This window comes from Coturnix japonica, chromosome 1, assembly GCF_001577835.2.
Source record: "Coturnix japonica isolate 7356 chromosome 1, Coturnix japonica 2.1, whole genome shotgun sequence".
Taxonomy (NCBI): Eukaryota; Metazoa; Chordata; class Aves; order Galliformes; family Phasianidae; genus Coturnix; species Coturnix japonica.
The window spans coordinates 129,701,862-129,721,003 of record NC_029516.1 but is presented as its reverse complement, the minus strand read 5'-3'; the positions used below and the strand labels follow the sequence as shown (position 1 = coordinate 129,721,003).

Here is a 19,142-nt window from a genome sequence, read left to right as displayed (position 1 = left end):
TGTTGCTTCCTGTAGCTCTTCTGGATTTCTCGGAAGTATTGTGACTAGGATTTTGACTGTGTTTTTGTTTATGCAATATGAAGGCTTCGTGTCCCAGTATAATATGTGTGTGCATATATGTATACCTAAGCACTTAGGAGAGCTTTTTGTCTCTGCAGTACATATAAGTTGCTTCCTGCTCATGCTCTGTGTCTGTGGTGAATTGAAAGAAGTGATATGTCTTTCTATTACCAGCCAACCATGACTAACTAGGGCATTTCTTTCATCAGAAATATCAGCTTTTAACTTTACTGAGCTTCTCTTTTGGAATTGCCAGTAAGTTTTCTTACCACTTTCTCTAGAAAAGAGTTTGAGCAAGCCAAAAGCTTCCAAAATTTAGCACGAAAATTCTTCTGTTGCACTGTTTTAAACCTTCCCAGCCCTTTATTGACAGCTTTGGAAGCCACATCTGTGTTACAGCTGCTTTCAATTGACTGCAGAATCCTTCCTGGTAGTAGTGATGGTTCACTTCACCTAACTGATTAATGACTCCTGGACATATCTTTTGTGGAGGAAGTATGCTGTCCTCACTAGTTTATTAATATTTTTCCTCTCCTATTTAATGTGATAGCTGCCATTGAGATCTCTCGGCTAGGTCAAAGCCCCTTATTTATATTGCATAAAGCTGAGGAGATAGGGATGTTATTGGCTGTTTGTATTTTGTGCAACTCTGACCTCTTCTCAGATGTGTTTTGATTCACTTTAGGCCTGTGGTAGCTTTTTCTGATGTACCAAACTGATTTTAAGAGACAGAATGTTGGGGACCAATAGGGCTTGAAAATAGTCTTTCATGATTTTGCTGACCAGAGCTAATGCATTTATCAAACATGTCCTGATGAGATCATCTTGAGTTTGATTCTCTGGTTTTCCCAGGCAAGTTGTCTTGCTTTAAAATGAAACAAAACAAACACGCTTGTCTTTTAAGGAGTGCTCTTCTCTTTAGCACCCTGATGGGCTTACAATATTGAAGGGAGTCCCTGTGTTTGTGGTGGATCAATCCTCCTGTCTCAAGTAGGGGATTAACATACTTTGCTTATTCTCTTTTACCATAGTCAGTTGTCCTGCTCTGTCTGTTTCAGAAAGCAAGGATAGTAAGATTTTCTGAGTACTGACAGTTTTTTATCTAGTGTTGAGCATAGGTTTCCTGGCATACTTAGAGAGCTGGGCAAAACTTCTGGTGACTTAGAAGAATTTTGTCTTCAGCTTTAACTTCAGACTTCTTTTGGTTTTTCACTTTACAGGTTGAAATATAAACAGGTAAGTAACGTTTGTCTGTTGTTTCTTGGTTCAGTTTTTGTTCCTTCTATCTCAGCCTCTCTGTTCCTTTTCAGAGATGGTTGCTATGAGACAGTGTGCTTTGGCAAAATAAAGTGCTAGGCTTTTGTATTTTTCAGTCTCATAGGGCAATTAAGAAAGGAGTCATCCCCATTTAGGTAAACAAAACCCATCAGCTTATCAGAAAATGCACTGATCCCTTATGATCAGTTCAAAACGAATTGGTCAGCAGAATGTAAATATATACAATATTAGTTGATTTCCTATTGAGTAACTGGAGCTCAATGGATTGTTATTAACTTTGTTCAGAGCAGGTGTCTTTTCTAGCCATTTCAGGACCTCTAAAAGCTCTCTAAAGCATTTTATTTTGCCTTACCACTTTGGTGAAAGAACATCCAGCTGTTCAGAGGCACTTTGTTACCTGATCTAGTTGATGCCCAAAGTTAGATTTTAACCACATTTTCTGGTTTTGAGTTCAGATTGGCTATCTGTTCAACCATAATTTCCTGAATATGCTTATGGCTTTCCACTAAACTATCTGAACTGGTCTTATGGAAAAATGCCACTGTAATGCTTTTCTATTCACTACAATCACCCAGCACTATCCTTGTTTGTGGCAGTCAAAGAGATCAAACATTTGATCCACTGTGAACTGACATTTAAGGACTGTGTCTCAAAATGCTTAATGTCAGGACCCTTGCTGTTAAACCTTCTCTGTACAATTTCAGGCCTTTCCTGTTTACAGAGTTGTAGGCTGGTTTGAGTGAGAGGAGATCTTAAAAACCATCCAGTTCCAACCACCTGCCATGGGTATGGACACCTCCCACCAGGCCAAGTTGGTCAGGGTCCTGTCCAACTTGGCCTTGAATGCTTCTGAGCGTGGGATATCTACAGCTTCTCTGGACAGTCTGTGCCAGCACCTCATCATCTCCACTGGTGATACAGCACCTGCCATTCTGTTCTGTCACATAAGATTCATATCATCATCCACCTTGATCAAGTCCTTAGAACAAGGCCTGTAGCCCACATGGCCCTGTTCTTGGGCCTGTAGCCCACATGGCCCTGGGCCACCTAGTGAGGTAGCTGCACAAGAACTTTTAATACTATGAAGTGATTTTCAGCAATCCTTTTCATGAGTTGATTGCACATAACTCGAATGTAAACTGTGTGGATGACAGTGGGATTCTGTGGAGGGGAGGCTGCAGTGCTAATGCTGCCTCTTATGCCTGCCACACACTCAGTCAAATTGCAACCCATGTGTGTTACACAATCCATGTGCTTGTGGTGCTTGGTGAGTAAAACGCAGTGACTGCCAATAGTATTTCAACCTACATATATGAGTGTGCCTGTGAACACATGTGTTTTTTGTTATTAATTTCATAAAATAATTTGATAAGTTAACACATTCACTGTGGAAGAAATATCCAGAATACTTGTGTGATACTGACAAATTTTGTAATTTAGTGTCTCATGAACTCACCAAAAATAAAAAATAATTTGTGATATCATTATAATTAATTTCATGACGTATTTAATTAGTATTTCAGCCAGTTCCAGGTGATTCTTGAGAGTATGGATGCTGATTATGGGGATATCATTTACTTTTCTGAAGGAAGGTGGCTAAGTCAGAGTAAAATGCTAAAAAGTCTTTATGATTTGTGAAATGAAATGAAGTTATTTATGGAATCAAAAGGAAAATTTGTGCCAGAACATGAAGATATAGCATTTTTTTTTTGTGGATTTGACAGCTCATTTAAATGAGTTAAATGTGTCTTCCTAACAGCCTTTGAAATAAATATTCCATTATGGTAAACTCAAAGTACGGCAAATAATGTTATGCATTTTGATACATTGGCTAAACGCAGTCCTGTGAACAGCAAAAAATACGCAGCTGTGCTTTCTGTTTTGATAAAGGAATTTGAGAATGGGTTTCAAGGAATCAAAGAAAATTGTAATTTTTTGATGTGTTTGCTACTCCATTTTCAGTCGAGATTAAAACATTACCTGCAGATTTTCAAATGGAATGTATACAGTAGGCATTATACATCCAACTCAAAGAAAAAATTGATCATGTCTCTTTACCAGACTTTCATAAGCCCTATCTTACCACAGAGAAATATCTCTTGCTTCACAATCACACCTCATTCATGTCATTGCTTTTTGGCAGTACATTTGTGAACAAATGTTTTCACAAAGAAAAAGTAAAATGAGATTAAAAAAAAATAAAAAATATATATATGTATCTAAGGAACTCACTAACAATTGCAGCCATTGCCATCGTATGAGATACTGATGCATTAGTTCACAAAAACAAGGTCAAATATCCCACTAGTTTTATGTTTCCTTGATGCCGCTTTTTCTATTCCCAATACAATTCCTCTTCACTCAGTGCAACCCAGGCATGCCAAAAGGTTGGACACCCGCGGCTTAGAACTTGCTAGCTGCCTGCTTATTCTCATTGGTTGCATCTACTTCAGAGGTTTTAGGTGATGCTATGTTCCTTGATTTGAATCGTGCCACTAGACCTTCAGAACAAGGTTACTCCTATAACACAGTCTCAAATGTTTCCCCGAATTTCTCTGAGTTTCAACTTTCTTACTATAGTTTTTCCTTTTCTTACTAGACATGTGTTGTTCAGAACTGTGGTAGACTTATCTGTCTTAGACATTAGTTTTGCAAGTCCTTTTAAACTGAAAGATGCTCTTTCAATTTTGGTTCAAAGGACAAATATGTTTTTTATTATTTCTGCCTGTGACAGAAAGATCTAAGAGGAGATTTCAAAAGGGAAGATACTTTACCAGTAAATGCCTGCATTGGAATACAAGTGAAACAGTCAAACTCTTCTTGTGACCTTGTTGGCATGCACCATTGTTAGCTTCTCTCAGAGATCTCTCTATTCTTGGAAGGTGCACAGACAGCAACTTTTCTCACTTTCTGTAAGCACTAAGCTCTCCCAGTAACATCTCGGTATCAAGTGAGGTGCCTTAGAATTACATTCCAAATTACCTGCCAAGGTGTTATGTAAAGTCACCAATGATTTAGAATAGAATAGACAAGAACTTAACATGTCATTGCTGAGTACTGTATGTACAAGTTCTTCTCAGAGCTGTACAGTATACATGTGTGCCAGAACCACTTTTCCTTTCACTGTCTGTCTGGAAGTACTTGAAGAATTCTGGGCTAAGGGAAACTGTGAGCCTGTTCTGTTTGTAACCATAGAGAACTTAGATGTGGAGGCCAAAACTATGTTCTCTGATGCTGTAGAATATTTATGCCTGTAGTAGTAAGCACAAATAGAAGAATGGTAATTGTAGGTAAGTAAATAGTTTAAACAAATAGCACGCCCAACTATTTCCTTAGAGTAGACAAGCTGACCTTGAAGTTTGGAAAATGAGGATACTGTTATCTCCCAGTGCAGCAGTATCTTCAGAGGAAGGTTAATGTTACAAGCTGAGTAGGGACTTAACTTGATCTGAGTGACAATGATAAAGATAGTTTGGGAAACATCTTCTGATGAATTGGAGGTGGAGAGGTAACATATTGCCTATGTGGTCACCTCTCTGGATGTAGAAACAATAGAACAAAACAATTGGACCGTCTTTGATCAACTTTACAATAGCTTGAAGAAGGTCTTATAAGTGAAATGTCAGGTCTGATCTTATTTGTTCTTTCTGGTGCTTTTATCTTATGAATCCTTTTTATTTTGCAGCCTTCATGCTGCCATAGGAACTATTTGGTTGGAAGAATTAAAGGTATATGCGTGAGAAAAAGTTGAAGTCAGGTTTAAAATGCTGTGTTTTCGAGTGATGGCTAATTATACTGGAGAGGATTTATTTCTGTTGTATAAGGTGAGCGGTTAAAGAATGGAGAAACAATGATAGGAACAATACGAAAGGAAATGCAAGAGAGGAGAATAGGAAAACTTGAGTTAATTAAGCTAGCTGATTGCAGGGATATTCCAGTCGTTTTAGAGCATAAAGCATAACCACATGGCAGAGATCAAGTTGAGCAGTGTGACACTTCTGTTCCATTCTTTGGCTACAGCAGGAGGTGTACAGAGAGATCTCTGACATAGATTTAACAAACATAGGGAGACACCACTGTAATAAAGGGACTAACTGTCTTTCATCTATACGAGAAGTAATAATGGTTATTCTAGAAATAGAATATTAAGCCAATATTGAAAAGGTTCTGTTCTTCATAAACTACTCGTTGACCTTTCATGATCAAAAACTTGCAGAAACCCTGGGTGGAATTATAAGTTAATGACTCTGTGTAATGTGTTATCTTATCGAATCAAAGTAAGAAATATTATGAAACTCTTTTGTTATCAACACCTATTTTTGATAAATAGGGCACAATTTCACATATCTTAAGTTTTATATTTATATATAGATTTTTTTTTTTTCCTCTGATTTGGCATAGGATCTACTGATAGCTTTCAGTGTTCTGTGATCTTTTCCTGTTGACCCCATTGTTGCCAAGAAAGACTTTTTTCCCTAAAATTCTAAAACTGCTTGCCTTCCTGTCTGTTGCAATCCGCCCCTGTAGCACTAACTGGACTAGGGTTCTAGGAAGCACTTTTTACATGGAGAGAAGTAGCTATTCCTTTGCCTCTCAGTTTGTCTGGATATTTCCTTGGTCTTCGTGTCTTGCCACATATGGTTTGTTACGGCAGAAATTTCTAGCTGTTGTGTGATTTGCAGTTTTAACAAAAGAAAACAAAAGAACAGCAAGCCAGAGGTAAGTCCAGACCCAGACTTGTGTCTTGAGTGCAGTCCAGGGCACCAGGTGGAGCTTTCCTGCTGTTGGTGGGGGCTACTTCATATACATGGAGGCTCTTGCCTAGTCCTGAATTAGGACCTGCTCTTGATGACACCTCAATAAGTACATAACATCGGATACAGTGGCCTTTCCATTTTAGCTTTAGAACTAATATTGAATTGGCTTCCTTTGCCCGTACAGAAATAATTGATAGCTGAGATACAGATACATGCCTAATATACATTGCCACAGAAATACAGTAGATGTGTCTATAAGCTCATATAAAACAGACGGTTATGTCCTGTATTTACTTGAACGTCAGTGTATGAGGGTGAAAGGCAGTCTATTCCTCAGCTTTGATGGAAAACCACAGAAATTTCCATAGCTATAATTTAACTACCTGTGTAGATTATGAACTATATATATTATAGATCTAGATTTACCGCACAGGAGGGGAACATGCAGGATATGTGTTGCCCTCGGCCTTTCAGTGCATTTGGCCAGTGAAAGTGGTGTATTAATTTCCTCGAATGAGAAGGGTTGGAATGCCAGTGGATCCCAAGGTGATAGCTGAGCTGCTCTTCAAATGCCCTTGAGTGATATCTGTGCTTTGTGGAGAGTAATGAATTACAATTAACAAACACTTACAACTAGCCTTCAGCCTACAAATAAAGCTGTGATACAGAAGGTGAAGGTTTATCATGGCATTGTGGACTGTGTTTCTACTAAGTATTATGAATACACTATTTTTTTTTTTTCATTACTCTTTTACTTTTATAGGAGGCTCAAGCAAATACTTCGTGAACTTCCAGAATTTCTTTGTTACATAGAGTATCAATGAAACAGGCCTGATTTTAATTTGGAGTCAGAAGACAAGTTCTCTTTAGACCTTCTATCTTGTGTTTTGGCATTCTTGTTTCTATCGGATAGTTTCTTTCCTTAAATAAACTAACTATTTCTTTCATTATGTCTCTTTAGTTTGTAGTTACAGTTTTCATGAAAGTAGATACGCTTTCTAAAATGGCATGCATTTGTTTCTATTTATTTTTGTTTAACTTGATTTTTTATAGATGTTGGTGCTCTAAAAAATTAAAAATAGTTTTATTAATCCTTAATCTCTGGTACATTAGTGGTTAATTGTGAGTATGTAGTGTGTCTGTTTAGGACCAATATAAATGTAAAGGCATATATTTGAGAGTTTTCACATGTTTTCATTACTTGAATAATGATGTAGTTTAAGCAGAAAATGAAATGATTTTTCTTTTTTTTTTCCTTTTTTTTGTTTTTTGACTGAAAAAAGGCATTGTTTTGTATTGTAGCACTTTTCTAGATCCTGAAACTCGAAGAGCAATGGGAGAACAAGCAGTAGCTCTTGCCAAAGCAGTAAAATATTCCTCTGCTGGAACTGTAGAATTCCTTGTGGACTCCAGTAAGAATTTCTACTTCTTGGAAATGAATACTAGACTCCAGGTAAGAAAAACAGCTCTTCAGATTCAGAAAAGTGTTATTTAAAAAAACAGAACATAACCTCTTTCCATACTTAGGGGTCTGGTCCTGCAAAGACTTGCACATAACTAAGTTGACGGATGTGAGCACTTCCAACTGAACTTAAAAGATCCAGTCACTTAAATAAGCCTGTGTATACAAGACTTTCGCAGCCTTGAGCCCTTGTAGAGCACTCAAGTAAGCATTCAGAGGTTTTTTTGCTCTTTGTTACACTTGACCTAAAGACCTTTCAAGAGGTCGCTGTTAAGTGCCACTGTGAGCGCACAGTCAGTGACTAGCCACTGTGCTCTGATGCTTTTCCCCCTGGTCCCTCAAGTTTCTTTTCTGTTTGATGATCACTTACTGAGTATCTCTGGGAGGGTGACTAAAGCTATGTGTATATCAGAAATAAAAACACGGGCAGTCTGCATGTGTTTGAAAATGTGAGTGGAATGCAACATTGCTAACACAGGGTAGGTTTTTCCATAACAACTCACGGAGCCAGTGGTAGATGTGCAATGCACACTGCAAATGAGTGGATGATCTGCTTCCTGGACAGCTGCACTCCTACCTTTCAGTTAAACCTGGTAACGTGGTTCTGGTAATAATGAAGAAAGCAGGTATATGCCTTGAAGTCTGAATGTCAGAAACAGGAAGAAATCCAACTTGTGAGAATGTAAATACGGTCATCTCTATCCTCCTTCTCTCTCTTTGTTAAATTACACCAAAAGGACTGAAATTTGGAATCAAACAAGAGAGTGATTAGCTCCTTTTTCAGCTTTAGCTACATTTTGTTGGGGCTGCATTCAGACTGCTGCTTGCACATGTAAGCAGTAATAGAGGACAAAGAGGTGCTTGAAATCCTAACATATTTCAATAAGTATTGAACCATTGTATAATGGTTGGGTAAAGAAATAAGACTGTGGCTTGTTAAGGAGTGAGGTTATTAAAGGAGCCGGTACCAAGCTAACACTGTGGGTAAAATTTGCCTTTCCAGGCAGCAGTGTTTTTGGAGCAACTCACGACAGTTGTAATTTACTTACACTTTTTGCTAGGAGTTTGTATTCTAGGCACAATCCTTTCTATCTTAAAGTCTGTTAGAAAGAGCGACTGTTAATTGCTTTGTGTAATTTATTAAGAGGCTAAGAAGAATTTCTCTATTGAACATATTCTTTATGTTCTCCTTGAGCTTGTAGTTCTTGAGAGAGTAATTTTCAGACTCCTGTGTGAAGAAAATTCATGCTTGGGTTTCTGTGTAACACACTCGAAGTCCCAAACCATTTTCTTGCTCTAACATACCACTGGCCATCAGTTCCTAAGTGGAAACAATCAAGTATGCTTAGAGCTGATCCTCTTTTCAGTTTGTTTTGTTAAGATGCTATCTTAGCTTTTCTTCTGTGGTGTCTATCTCCTACCTGCCTTAATCTGTAGTGGTAAGAACTTTCGAAGTTCCAAGCCTCAAGCTTGCTCAATTGCATAGGTCTTTACGTACACATTAAGAAAGCTTCCATGATTCCATCTTTCAGGATATAAATATAAGGACTTTAGAGACTCTTTTTGAAATACAGCCTAAGCAATATGACAATCCCCTATAATACTAGACTCATTCTTTCCAAACCTTAAGGAAATTTACTAATCTTAAATTACAGTGCTTGTGTAGATATTCTCTAATTCCTCTATCCTGACTCTGTATTGTCTCTAATTAGCATTTCAGCTTGAGTCTGGGGAGTAGTAATTTTCTCTGATTCTTCCCCAGACTTACCCAATTGATCTGCTACTTTTGCCAGGTCTCAGGCTTTACTTTCTGTTCAGTCAACAGTTATGCAACTAACGTCTCCCTTCTAAGAGCCAAACTTAGAAACTGATGAAGCTTTTTTTGTCCAGGTATAACTTCAGGAAGAGGGATGTCTCCAGATGTCCTTCTATTGCTTTGGTCTTTTCCTTTTGCATATTCTGACTGTAAACAATGACTAACAGACTCACTTGCTCAGTTTTAGAGTAGTACTCAACAATTAGAAGGACTTCCTTAAATGATAAACATTTTGTCTGTAAATCATGTTTCTAAGGTTTTTGTCAGTATATACTACAGATGCAGATACCTGTCAGCATCATTAGAATGTATCTACCAAATTATGCAAATTTCTGTGTCTGTTTCAATATTTATGCAATCTTTAATCAGATCACTGTAATCTTTCTTTACTTTATATATAGACTTGAGAATAAACTTGCATAAAGCCAACTAAACCATGTCCAACCCTTGACAAGGCTTGCTGATTTCTCCCCTCCATCTCTTCAGTGTATGTGAGGGGTCTTCTAATGTGTTTTGTAGATTATTTTGCAGTAAATGAGAACTGTTATTGTTTGACTGTCATTTTTGGGAACTCTTTGGGAGTATACCTTTCCTGCTAAACAGTCCTGCAAGTAAAGAATAAAGAGCACCCTACAGGAAGTTAATATTTTATGTAGTTTTGGTGTGAGGTGTTGCTGCAATGTGAGATTGGAAAGTGATAAAAAAGCTTGTGAATCAGCTTCATTGTCTCTTGTATGCTATGTAAATCTTTTACAGATGTTTTATTCGTTCAGATAGAATGACTTAACTCTCTGCTAATGGCAATGTACTTTTCGTTACTTGCTTTTCTGCCACGTTTCAAAAGCTAGCTGATGAGACACGAGATTGGATAATTGAATAGCAAAACTTGTTATTTTCCCTTTTCACAAGAAAGTGTAGAAACGTCTGCTCTGCCAGCTACAAGGGAACTTCCTGTACGCTGTCATTTAGTGCACTTTTGGAGTGGTTTTTAGGCAGCTACCACTGCTAAGTTGTTGAGGCAGACCAGATGTTGAATATCTGATTCTTTATAGCTGCTCATGCTGTGGTGTGCTTTATGTTACCTAGTTGTCATCAGTCTAATAAAAGGCAGTCATAATCCAAAGTAGCTGAACAAGAGCTTTGAAATAAAAGTTACTGACCCCTAACTTCCAAACTGCGTCAAAGTCTGTGTATCAGAATACCTTCAGAAGTGCTGTTTTTCACCAGAAGTTTTGTTTTCCAATGAAAAACCGAATTTAAATGTTTTCCTTTTTTTTAAATTTTTTTTTTATTTTTTTTTTTATTTGATAGGAAGAGACTGCAGTCTGTAAATAAAGAATATCTGTTAAGGTATGGTTGTGCAGTGTGACTAAGCTTCTTAAAAGGGAATCAATTGGTGACAGCAAAGGGAATGTATCAAATGGTTGTAGTACCTTGAAATGAGAAGCATTTCTTGTTGGCTTGAGAAAAGCTGAGACAACTATGATGATGGGTATGAAGAGTACAGTATGGTTTGTACGTCTGTTTTTCAGATCTGCTTCCAATCTTCTGCCTCATCCATGTGCTGAATAATTTAAAATGACAAGTGAGCACTCCCTTCCTCCTCAAAACATAACTAAGTTTGCTTAGAGTCTTACTGAAAAGATGAATTGCATAGACTGAATACAGTCTATTCAGTTCAGCACAGTGAAGTTGAGAGACACTGTAGTTTGAATAGCAATGTGTTTTCTCCTTGTGACAGTTTGAATATCATTACCTTTTAGGGAATAAAAGTTACTTTTGTAGAACATTCTATTGATGTGTTTCTAAGAGGTTTATTGGAAACAAATGGCATGTCTGTGATTTTCTTTTACAGTTAATTGTATTTAATCTTTAGTGTAAATGTTCTTTTAAAGTAACTTGTTCCCAAGGGGTGAGGCAAATAAATTTGCACGCATCCATAAATGATCACTATACTATGACTTTTGTTAATGAGTTCTAATGCTTCCGTCAGACTTAAGTGTCACCTGGAAAATGCGGTATTCCAGAGTTTTCACTGGAATTACTGTATTCACTGTACAAGCTGTTGTGGAAAACAGAGGAAGAATTATACATGCAACAATTCTGTCCCTCTCTACCTTCCTCTTCATCTGTTTCTCCTTATGAGAATATAAAAAGCGTGGTTGAAATACATAAAAATCCTATTGGTTTGGAGTTCCAGCAATGTTAACTCTTACTTCAGTCAGTCTCGTAATGGTATCTGTATTCTGTTGCCTGCTATTAGGCAGCACCTGCCACATGTTTGCTCAGTGAAGGAGGGAAGCGCTGGAAAACATTGCAGCTGCTCCATGTAAGCAGAAGTAGCAAAATGTAAATAGCAAAGTGATGAGCTCAGTCGGGATTGCCAGAGAAAACCACGGCAAGGAGGGGACTTCGGTATCCATAGCACGCTCACGGGATGGCGAGAGATGGTTTTATTGTCCTTGCATGCGTAACTGTCTGGAGGATGAATTGTGATAGGTGGGAAGGAGGATGGCAGCAGTGAAAGGGGCTGTCAGCGGTTAGGGGAGTAGATTTCTACAGAGTCTGAATGGAGGGATTTCAAAGCGAAGTCTCAAGTGACTGTTTCTGCTGTTTGCTGAGGCTCTTCATATTTCTTAATACTGGAATCTTGTTTTACTGTGACACTTTGCTTCAGTCATTTTAAATAGGCTAACGAACAGTGTCAGATGGTAAAGACTTTCAATTGCTGCTAACCTGGGCTGAATTTGAACTACTGACCTAAAGGTGAAAGGTCTCTTATCCCATTACCAATCCCCTAAGCCCACCAGAATCCATTCTGCACACAGTTTATACCAGCTGTTCATGGCCATTTTTAGAACCGAAAGAAAAGGTGATTTTGCTGCCAAACAACACTTCTTCACACAAGAGGGTCAGCCGACAACAGTTAACCAGATTTTTGCCACATTCTTGCCTCCTAATGCAACTTCCATTATGTAGCTACTGGTTGTCTGCTTTTCAGGCTTTCCAAAAGAACTACAGAAAAGCATTGCTAATTGTTGTTGACAGAAGGGACCGACATTGTTTGTCTAAGTCATTGAATCTGAAAGATGCCATTAACAGTGCTGCCATGGCATGGAGTGATATCTTAGAGACAACGCTACCACGTAGCTATCATAGAATACTATTAAAAAAGTAGAGAGGAAGCTCCATTTTTTATTTATTTTTTTAATAAGTAGAGGAAAAAAAACCCAAACTCCCTTCAAATGATACATGAGTTTCTTTCCTTTGGTGAATTTAGTGTAAAGAAAATGAAAGAATGGCTGCATTGTGACGAGATCCATCTTGAACTAAGTACTTGGAGAGCCCTTTAATGCTGCAGCTAAGTATAGTTGAAGCAGGCATAGCATCTCTCATAAAGAAAGTGTAAGATGGTTTTGTTGGGAGCAAGTTTCTTTATTTTCTTAGGTGGAGCTTGAAATGGAAAGAAATTGTGTAGAAATAGTGAATTTCAAGAGGTCTTCAGAAAGTAGTGTGGGAACTGTGAGCTAAATAACCTGTTGGTATCAAGTGTGTGTTGTTGAGAACACAGAAAAGACATTCGGTATTCATAGGCTATATAGGTAATTTCTTACTTGCATCTGTTCAGTGCAATAAAGAAACAAACACTTGTAAAACAAAAGCTGCCAAAAGTGAATCAGTGATTACTGGAAGATGGTTTTGTGTGAAGAAACCAACCAAACAACAACAACAAAACAACAACCAAAACACCTACTTAGTACCACATATCTGTGCATTAGTTTTTATGTTTGTGACTGAACTCAGAAAGCAATAGAAGAAGTCTGCCTGAGCATCTCAGTTGATGATTTTCTAGTTCTGATTGCACTTGTTTCTTTGATCAAATGGTAATGAATTGAAATGTAAACAGCAATGCATATTTTATACTGTTATACAAAGTGGTCATGTGGGACTTGTCCTGTTATGCATTTGTGTGCTTTCCATTCTGTGTTTTCATCAGGCTAAATCTTGTCAGTTCTTGAGCAGCCTTTCTGAAAATCTGTTTTTCTTAGCATGTGCCTGAAAGTCCCATACGCATGTGCTGTTGTGAACTACTGTGGAGGAACTGTTTTGCGGAGAGATAATGTGACCCTGGAGTGCTCTTGTTCATAGCAGTCAGAAAGCTTGTGCGCCTGAATAGCGGAACATGTGTGCACCTCTGTTGATGTTCACTTTTCCAAAATAGAAAAGAGGCTCATTGAAATAACGGGGGCTGAGGAGCATCTGTAAGTTGCTGGGCTTGGGTTAATTGATACTGGATTTGGAGCAGAAGAGAAACCTCTGGGTTTCCAGGTGAATCATGTTTCCTGGAAGCTGGTGAATGTTGAAAGTTAGCTTTTAGATTGTTTATTTGAATGTAAAGGAGCATATGATACCATTCAGAGGCTTTCAGTAGTGGGAGAGGGAAGGCGTGGGCTGTAGATTTAAGCCTACTGAAACTTAGATTTTCTTGGTCTCTGTGGTCTGTTTGAATGTTCCAACTGATGAGTATGTAAGCTGATTCCTTGTGCATGCAGGAGCAAGAATGCAACCTGTGAGAATACCCTTAAGGGTTTGCTATTAGACCTGAGTGCCTTGCCAGTTGTGAGAAAAAAATTGTATTCTGAAAGTATTCCCCTGAATATTAGGGGAACAGCCACTGCTGATTTACCTCTTAGCTTGAACTGTTTGTAAGCATTACATAAATGTTTTTGTAACTGTGGATGAACCCTGACATGGTAAATCTTTGACTTCTGTACAAAAAACTACAGTACAAAAAAGACGGGGATCTCTTGGAAAGAGTCCAGCGGAAGGCCACAAAGATGGTGAAGGGCCTGGAGCATCTCCCCTATGAGGGGAGAATGAGCGAACTGGGTCTGTTTGACCTTGAGAAAAGAAGGCTGAGAGGGGATTTGATCCAGGTTTATAAATACCTGAGGAGTGGGGGGCCATAGTGGTGAGGCTGGTCTCTTTTCAGTAGTGCGTGGGGACAGGACTAGGGGTAATGGGATGAAACTACAGCATAGGAAGTTCTGCACAAATGTGCAGAAGAACTTTACAGTGAGGGTGACGGAGCACTGGAACAGGCTGCCCAGGGAGGTGGTGGAGTCTCCTTCTCTGGAGATATTTAAGGCCCGCCTGGACGCCTACCTGTGTGACGTGGTGTAGGGAGCCTGCTTTGGCAGGGGGGTTGGACTCGGTGATCTCTAGACGTCCCTTCCAATCCCTACAATTCTGTGATTCTGTGCTGGTAGTCAAAGAATAGGGTAAGAATGAACAGCACTTCCATACTGTTCAGGGAACTGTTGCTAGTTGCACTGCCATGTTGACAGATTCCCCTAGCTTTTTTGCACCTATTTCAATATCTGTGAACTGGGATTTCATTATTATTTTCTGACAGACTTTGTCATCAGTGCTGCCAGTACCTCATGGTGTATGAACTGGAAGGTTGAGGGAAACAAAACCACTTGTGCTTACAGGGAAAGGATTGCTGTGAGGTGTCTGAAGAAGAGCACATCTCATATGAAGGGAAAAACTCCCTTTACCCCCCCCTATGGATGTTGCTTGCCATAAGTTATGGCTGTGTGGATTTAGAAGCAGGAACAAAAAGTGGCATTCTTCAGAGAACTGTATCTATGTGGATCACAGTAAAGGTGGTTTTTTGAGGTGTAGACCTTGCTTACGAGTGCTGAGATAGCAACTTCTCGCTATAATTGTTTGTGACTGGACTTGGCATTTGTAAAAGAATTGCTAGTGAAGGTGATACTTTTGCAGATAACTGCATTGAGAGTTATCAGTGATCAATTTTTCTCCATGTTGTGTTGCTAATAGGGAAAGCTGCTTTGATGTAGCTACGATCTTTAGATTGCTTGCTTCAGACATGTCTGGTTTTGCACTTTGTGATAAGGAAAGAGATAATGTGTGAATTTACCCACTATCATACAGCCATAACACCACCAGTTCTTAACTTATTGACTAAGGTTGCACTGGCAAGACCTTGGCTCAGCAGTCTATGAAGTCTGAGCATGACCCACAGCCAAAAGAGTTGGTCTATTGAGTGTGATTCAGCTCTGGTTAGGAGCATACTTGTATTCATCTCTTTAAAAAAGTAATTCTTGATTTAGCATCCGTAAAATGGCAGTGAAAGTTGTTGGAGAACAGGAATAGAATAAAATTAATAGGAGAAAATAAAATAGGCAAGCTAAACAAGAAGTGCGCCTAAAGTAGGAGACTGAAAAATGAGACAAAAAGCCTAATTTCTAACAGTGATTGAAAAGCTGATACAATGGTTACCTTGGCTAAATAACTGCAGTGACCATTCTAGAACTTTCCTAAGTAGGGAATGATGAAGTCTTTGTTTTATGTTTTGGGAAAAGAGGGATCTAATTTCTTTGCTTCTTCTACCCCCATCCTTCCTTGCCTTCAGATCCTTCATGTATCTCTCTGCGGGAGGATTCTTGGACCTCCAGAACCTTGCAGGGTGCTTGTTGAGCCAGAATTTGGCATTTCTGCTTTGTTAATGTCCTTTTGTACTATAAACCAGAGAGCCTTCTGTACAATGCTAAAAATACTGACTCCCTCCTCCTCTCCCTACCCATGCTGAAAGAAAACTGTAAATGCTAAAACAAGTGCAATTTGAGCTGAGCACCTCAGTGAAAGATTAAAGTTACGAAAAAGTCAACCAGCATTTCAAGGTTAAAATTATTTTCTACTCCATCTAGGTGATCTATTGGTCTTAATGTATATTGAAAAGCATTTTAAATATGTTTTGTACCATCAAATTAGTGATAGGGTTGGTTCTGTCTACATTATCCTTGAATGGCATTAGTCCTAAGAACAGTCCTGTAAGAAAACAGAACAACTTCTCTCCACCCTCAAAAAGACCTCAAAAAATTGCGCTTGTCATATTTTCTGAATGCTGTTTTCTGTGCAGACACAAAGGGAGTATTTTGAAGAAACAGAGGAAAATATTGACCAAGTCAAAGATCTTTATTGAAGAAGGGATTAAATAAATGTTTGTGAGTCATAAGAACCAAACAACACAAATATTTTTCTTTCCAGAAACATTCCGTCCTATTTTGATCATCAGCAATAAAGCTGAAAACAACAATGAAGCTATTGAATCTGGAATGCCAATTGTAATCCAAGAAAAATTACAGTATAGCTGAATAATGAATAATGTCTTTGTGAAAAAGAAGCATTGTATTTTAATTATTTTTGACATTAGAATTCCAGAGGTTTTGTAAACTCTGAGGTAGTTTTTCAAAACTTAATTTCCAAGGTAAGAGAGTAAGTTCTCTTGTTCAGATTACTAATGTGTGGTAAGTAACTTTATATTAAAACTTAGTTTTAATTGAAATTGGATTGCTTCAATTTAGCACTGCAAGGTAGACGTGGAAGTGCTTCGTAGATTCTCCAAATGCTGTTATTAAGCTTCCTGAGCTCAGGAGTATTGTGTTAGGTAGACTCAAGATTGAATCTGAAATATGCATCCTCAAACTGTATAATCAGATTCCCATTTCAATGTTACTTTTATCCTTCAAAGAATAAGTCCTTGTTTCAGTGATGATTTGTCATTAAAATTATGTCAAAACGTCTTAAAATGTTGTTGAAACTCTGAACAAACTCGCAGCACACACAGGGCTAATTATGGATGCCATCTGTTTATTTTTACAAGGCCTTTTTCTTAAAGACCAAAGCATCTACTTGTTCTGATTAGTCACAAATTATTATAATGACTAAATATTTTCTTTATACTAGTGTACTTGAAGAAAAAAAGACGTGGTTTGTTCACTGACCTTTTTCTGTGTCACAGAGAGTATGCAGTATCACATCACATGATCTAGAAACCATTGTGAAGTGCGTTTTCTTAAGGCTTTTGGAATACTGTTTCCTAACAAAAATAGCAGGTCATAATTTTTATGTGGAAAGTCTTAGATCTGTGTTTGAGTGAATAGCATTCTCATAGCATGAGATATGTTATCTATCTGGTCTGCCCTGCACTCTGTTGCTGCTTTGATTTAAAAAATCATTTTTTTACTATACACAGAATCACAGACCAAGGTTGGAGAAGACCTCCAAGGTCATCCAGCCCAACCATCCACCTACCACTCATATTCCCCACTAAGCCATGTCCCTCTGTACAGCATCCAAATATTACTTGAATACAATGAATACAGTGGTTAAAGATTTTTTTTTCCATGTTAATGTATTCATTCCTATCCATTCACATTTAAAAGGAGAAGGTGTGTGCATGCATGTGCGCGCACATGCATGCATGCTTGTACGCACATGCGTTGTTTAGTGTGAGCGACGGGTATTCCCATGACAGCATCATCCAAAGCCGTTAGCAGCAATTTGCTGAGAGAACAGAGTGACTCTGTTGGTCCAGCCCAGCTATTGTGCATGCTAAGCACTAAACAGATAAGTCTTGAGGGGGAAAAAAAATTGAAGGATCCATCTGCTCATTTCTGCTACACTGCGCTGATGTAAGATTACGCTAATCTGGTTGCTTGTCAGGACAGGTTAGTGAAAGCAGGCGAATGGGTGAGATTTAGGGTAGGCGAGTTCTATGGCAAATTGTAAGCAGCTCCTGGACGTGCCGTGTTAAGTGTAGCAGAATGGGTTGATTATCAGCTTCTTTGAGATTCTCTGCTAAAATATATTTGGGGCTAATGTGCTGGTCTTTTCAAAATAAAATTGAACAGGAAAAGCTTCTAAGCAAAGAAAAACAACCTTATCATCACCAGGTGCTTTGAGTTTGTAAAATAAATGAAAAAACACTCCTAGTGTGTTTTTCCTTTTGTGTGTTTCTCCTAGTTATTGTAATCTGCTAATTATTTTATTTTTCAGTGTCTCTCTGCAAAGAAGGTTGTAGGGAGCTTGCCAGATATGTGTTTTTTGGGAGGTGGAAAGACCAAGATGGGAATGTGTTCCTTGCCCGGTCCAGTTTCTTGCTTATGTGTTTGCTTGTGGAGGGAGATTTCTTTGGTTGTTTTTGTTACCTACTGACTGACAGTTCTTGACCTTGCAGGTTGAACATCCCGTCACAGAATGCATTACTGGCCTGGACTTGGTCCAAGAAATGATCCGTGTTGCTAAGGGTTACCCTCTCAGGCACAAACAAGCTGATATTCCCATCAACGGCTGGGCGGTTGAATGTCGAGTTTATGCTGAGGTAAATGAGTGGTAATGGGGAGGAGGGTAGGTGGTAGAATTGCAGAGTAGTAATAACCAGGTGGGGATTAGAGACCAAGGTGAAGTCAAGGATTGTTGTACAAAAGGTGTGATTTAGAGTATGCAACACAAGTGGTTAATGAGCGTTTGTAGAGTTTTTATTTCTTAATTCAAAATGCAGTGTGTATTTTTACATACCTTTTTTTTTTTTCTCTTTTTTTCCCCAAAAATAAAAATAAGAAATGGTAAATGGTAGCTGAGGTTTGTTTTTTTTATATATTCTGTTCACAGTTAATATTGCAGAATTTGTATTATTTGGTACAGTCAACTCGTATTTCCCAATTTCTGATATACTTCAAACTAGAACAATCATTGAAGTAATTCAGTAGTTTAAGGAATTTCTGTTGTTGTTCCAAAACATTTTATGGGTCGTTGAAGAAGCAAGTCATGTCTGCTGAAATCACAGTTCTTCATAGGAAAAACTGTCTCTCTCAACTTAAAAAAGCTTTCTAAAATATAAAATACATTTTCAAGCATGTTTAGGACAATTCTTTGTGGTATCCAAATTAAGTTAAGC

General features: G+C 38.3%; 1 protein-coding gene across 3 annotated transcripts in view; it reads left to right on the top strand.

Moving 5' to 3' along the window:
• PCCA (propionyl-CoA carboxylase subunit alpha) overlaps window positions 1-19,142 on the top strand; it is a 251,157-nt gene that overhangs the window by 90,233 nt on the left and 141,782 nt on the right. For all 3 annotated transcript variants that reach the window (XM_015851501.1, XM_032442017.1, XM_032442016.1), the window contains exons 12-13: window positions 7,398-7,548; window positions 18,423-18,566. In XM_015851501.1, the coding sequence (XP_015706987.1) occupies window positions 7,398-7,548; window positions 18,423-18,566 (295 nt within the window). The remainder of the gene's footprint in view (window positions 1-7,397; window positions 7,549-18,422; window positions 18,567-19,142) is intronic.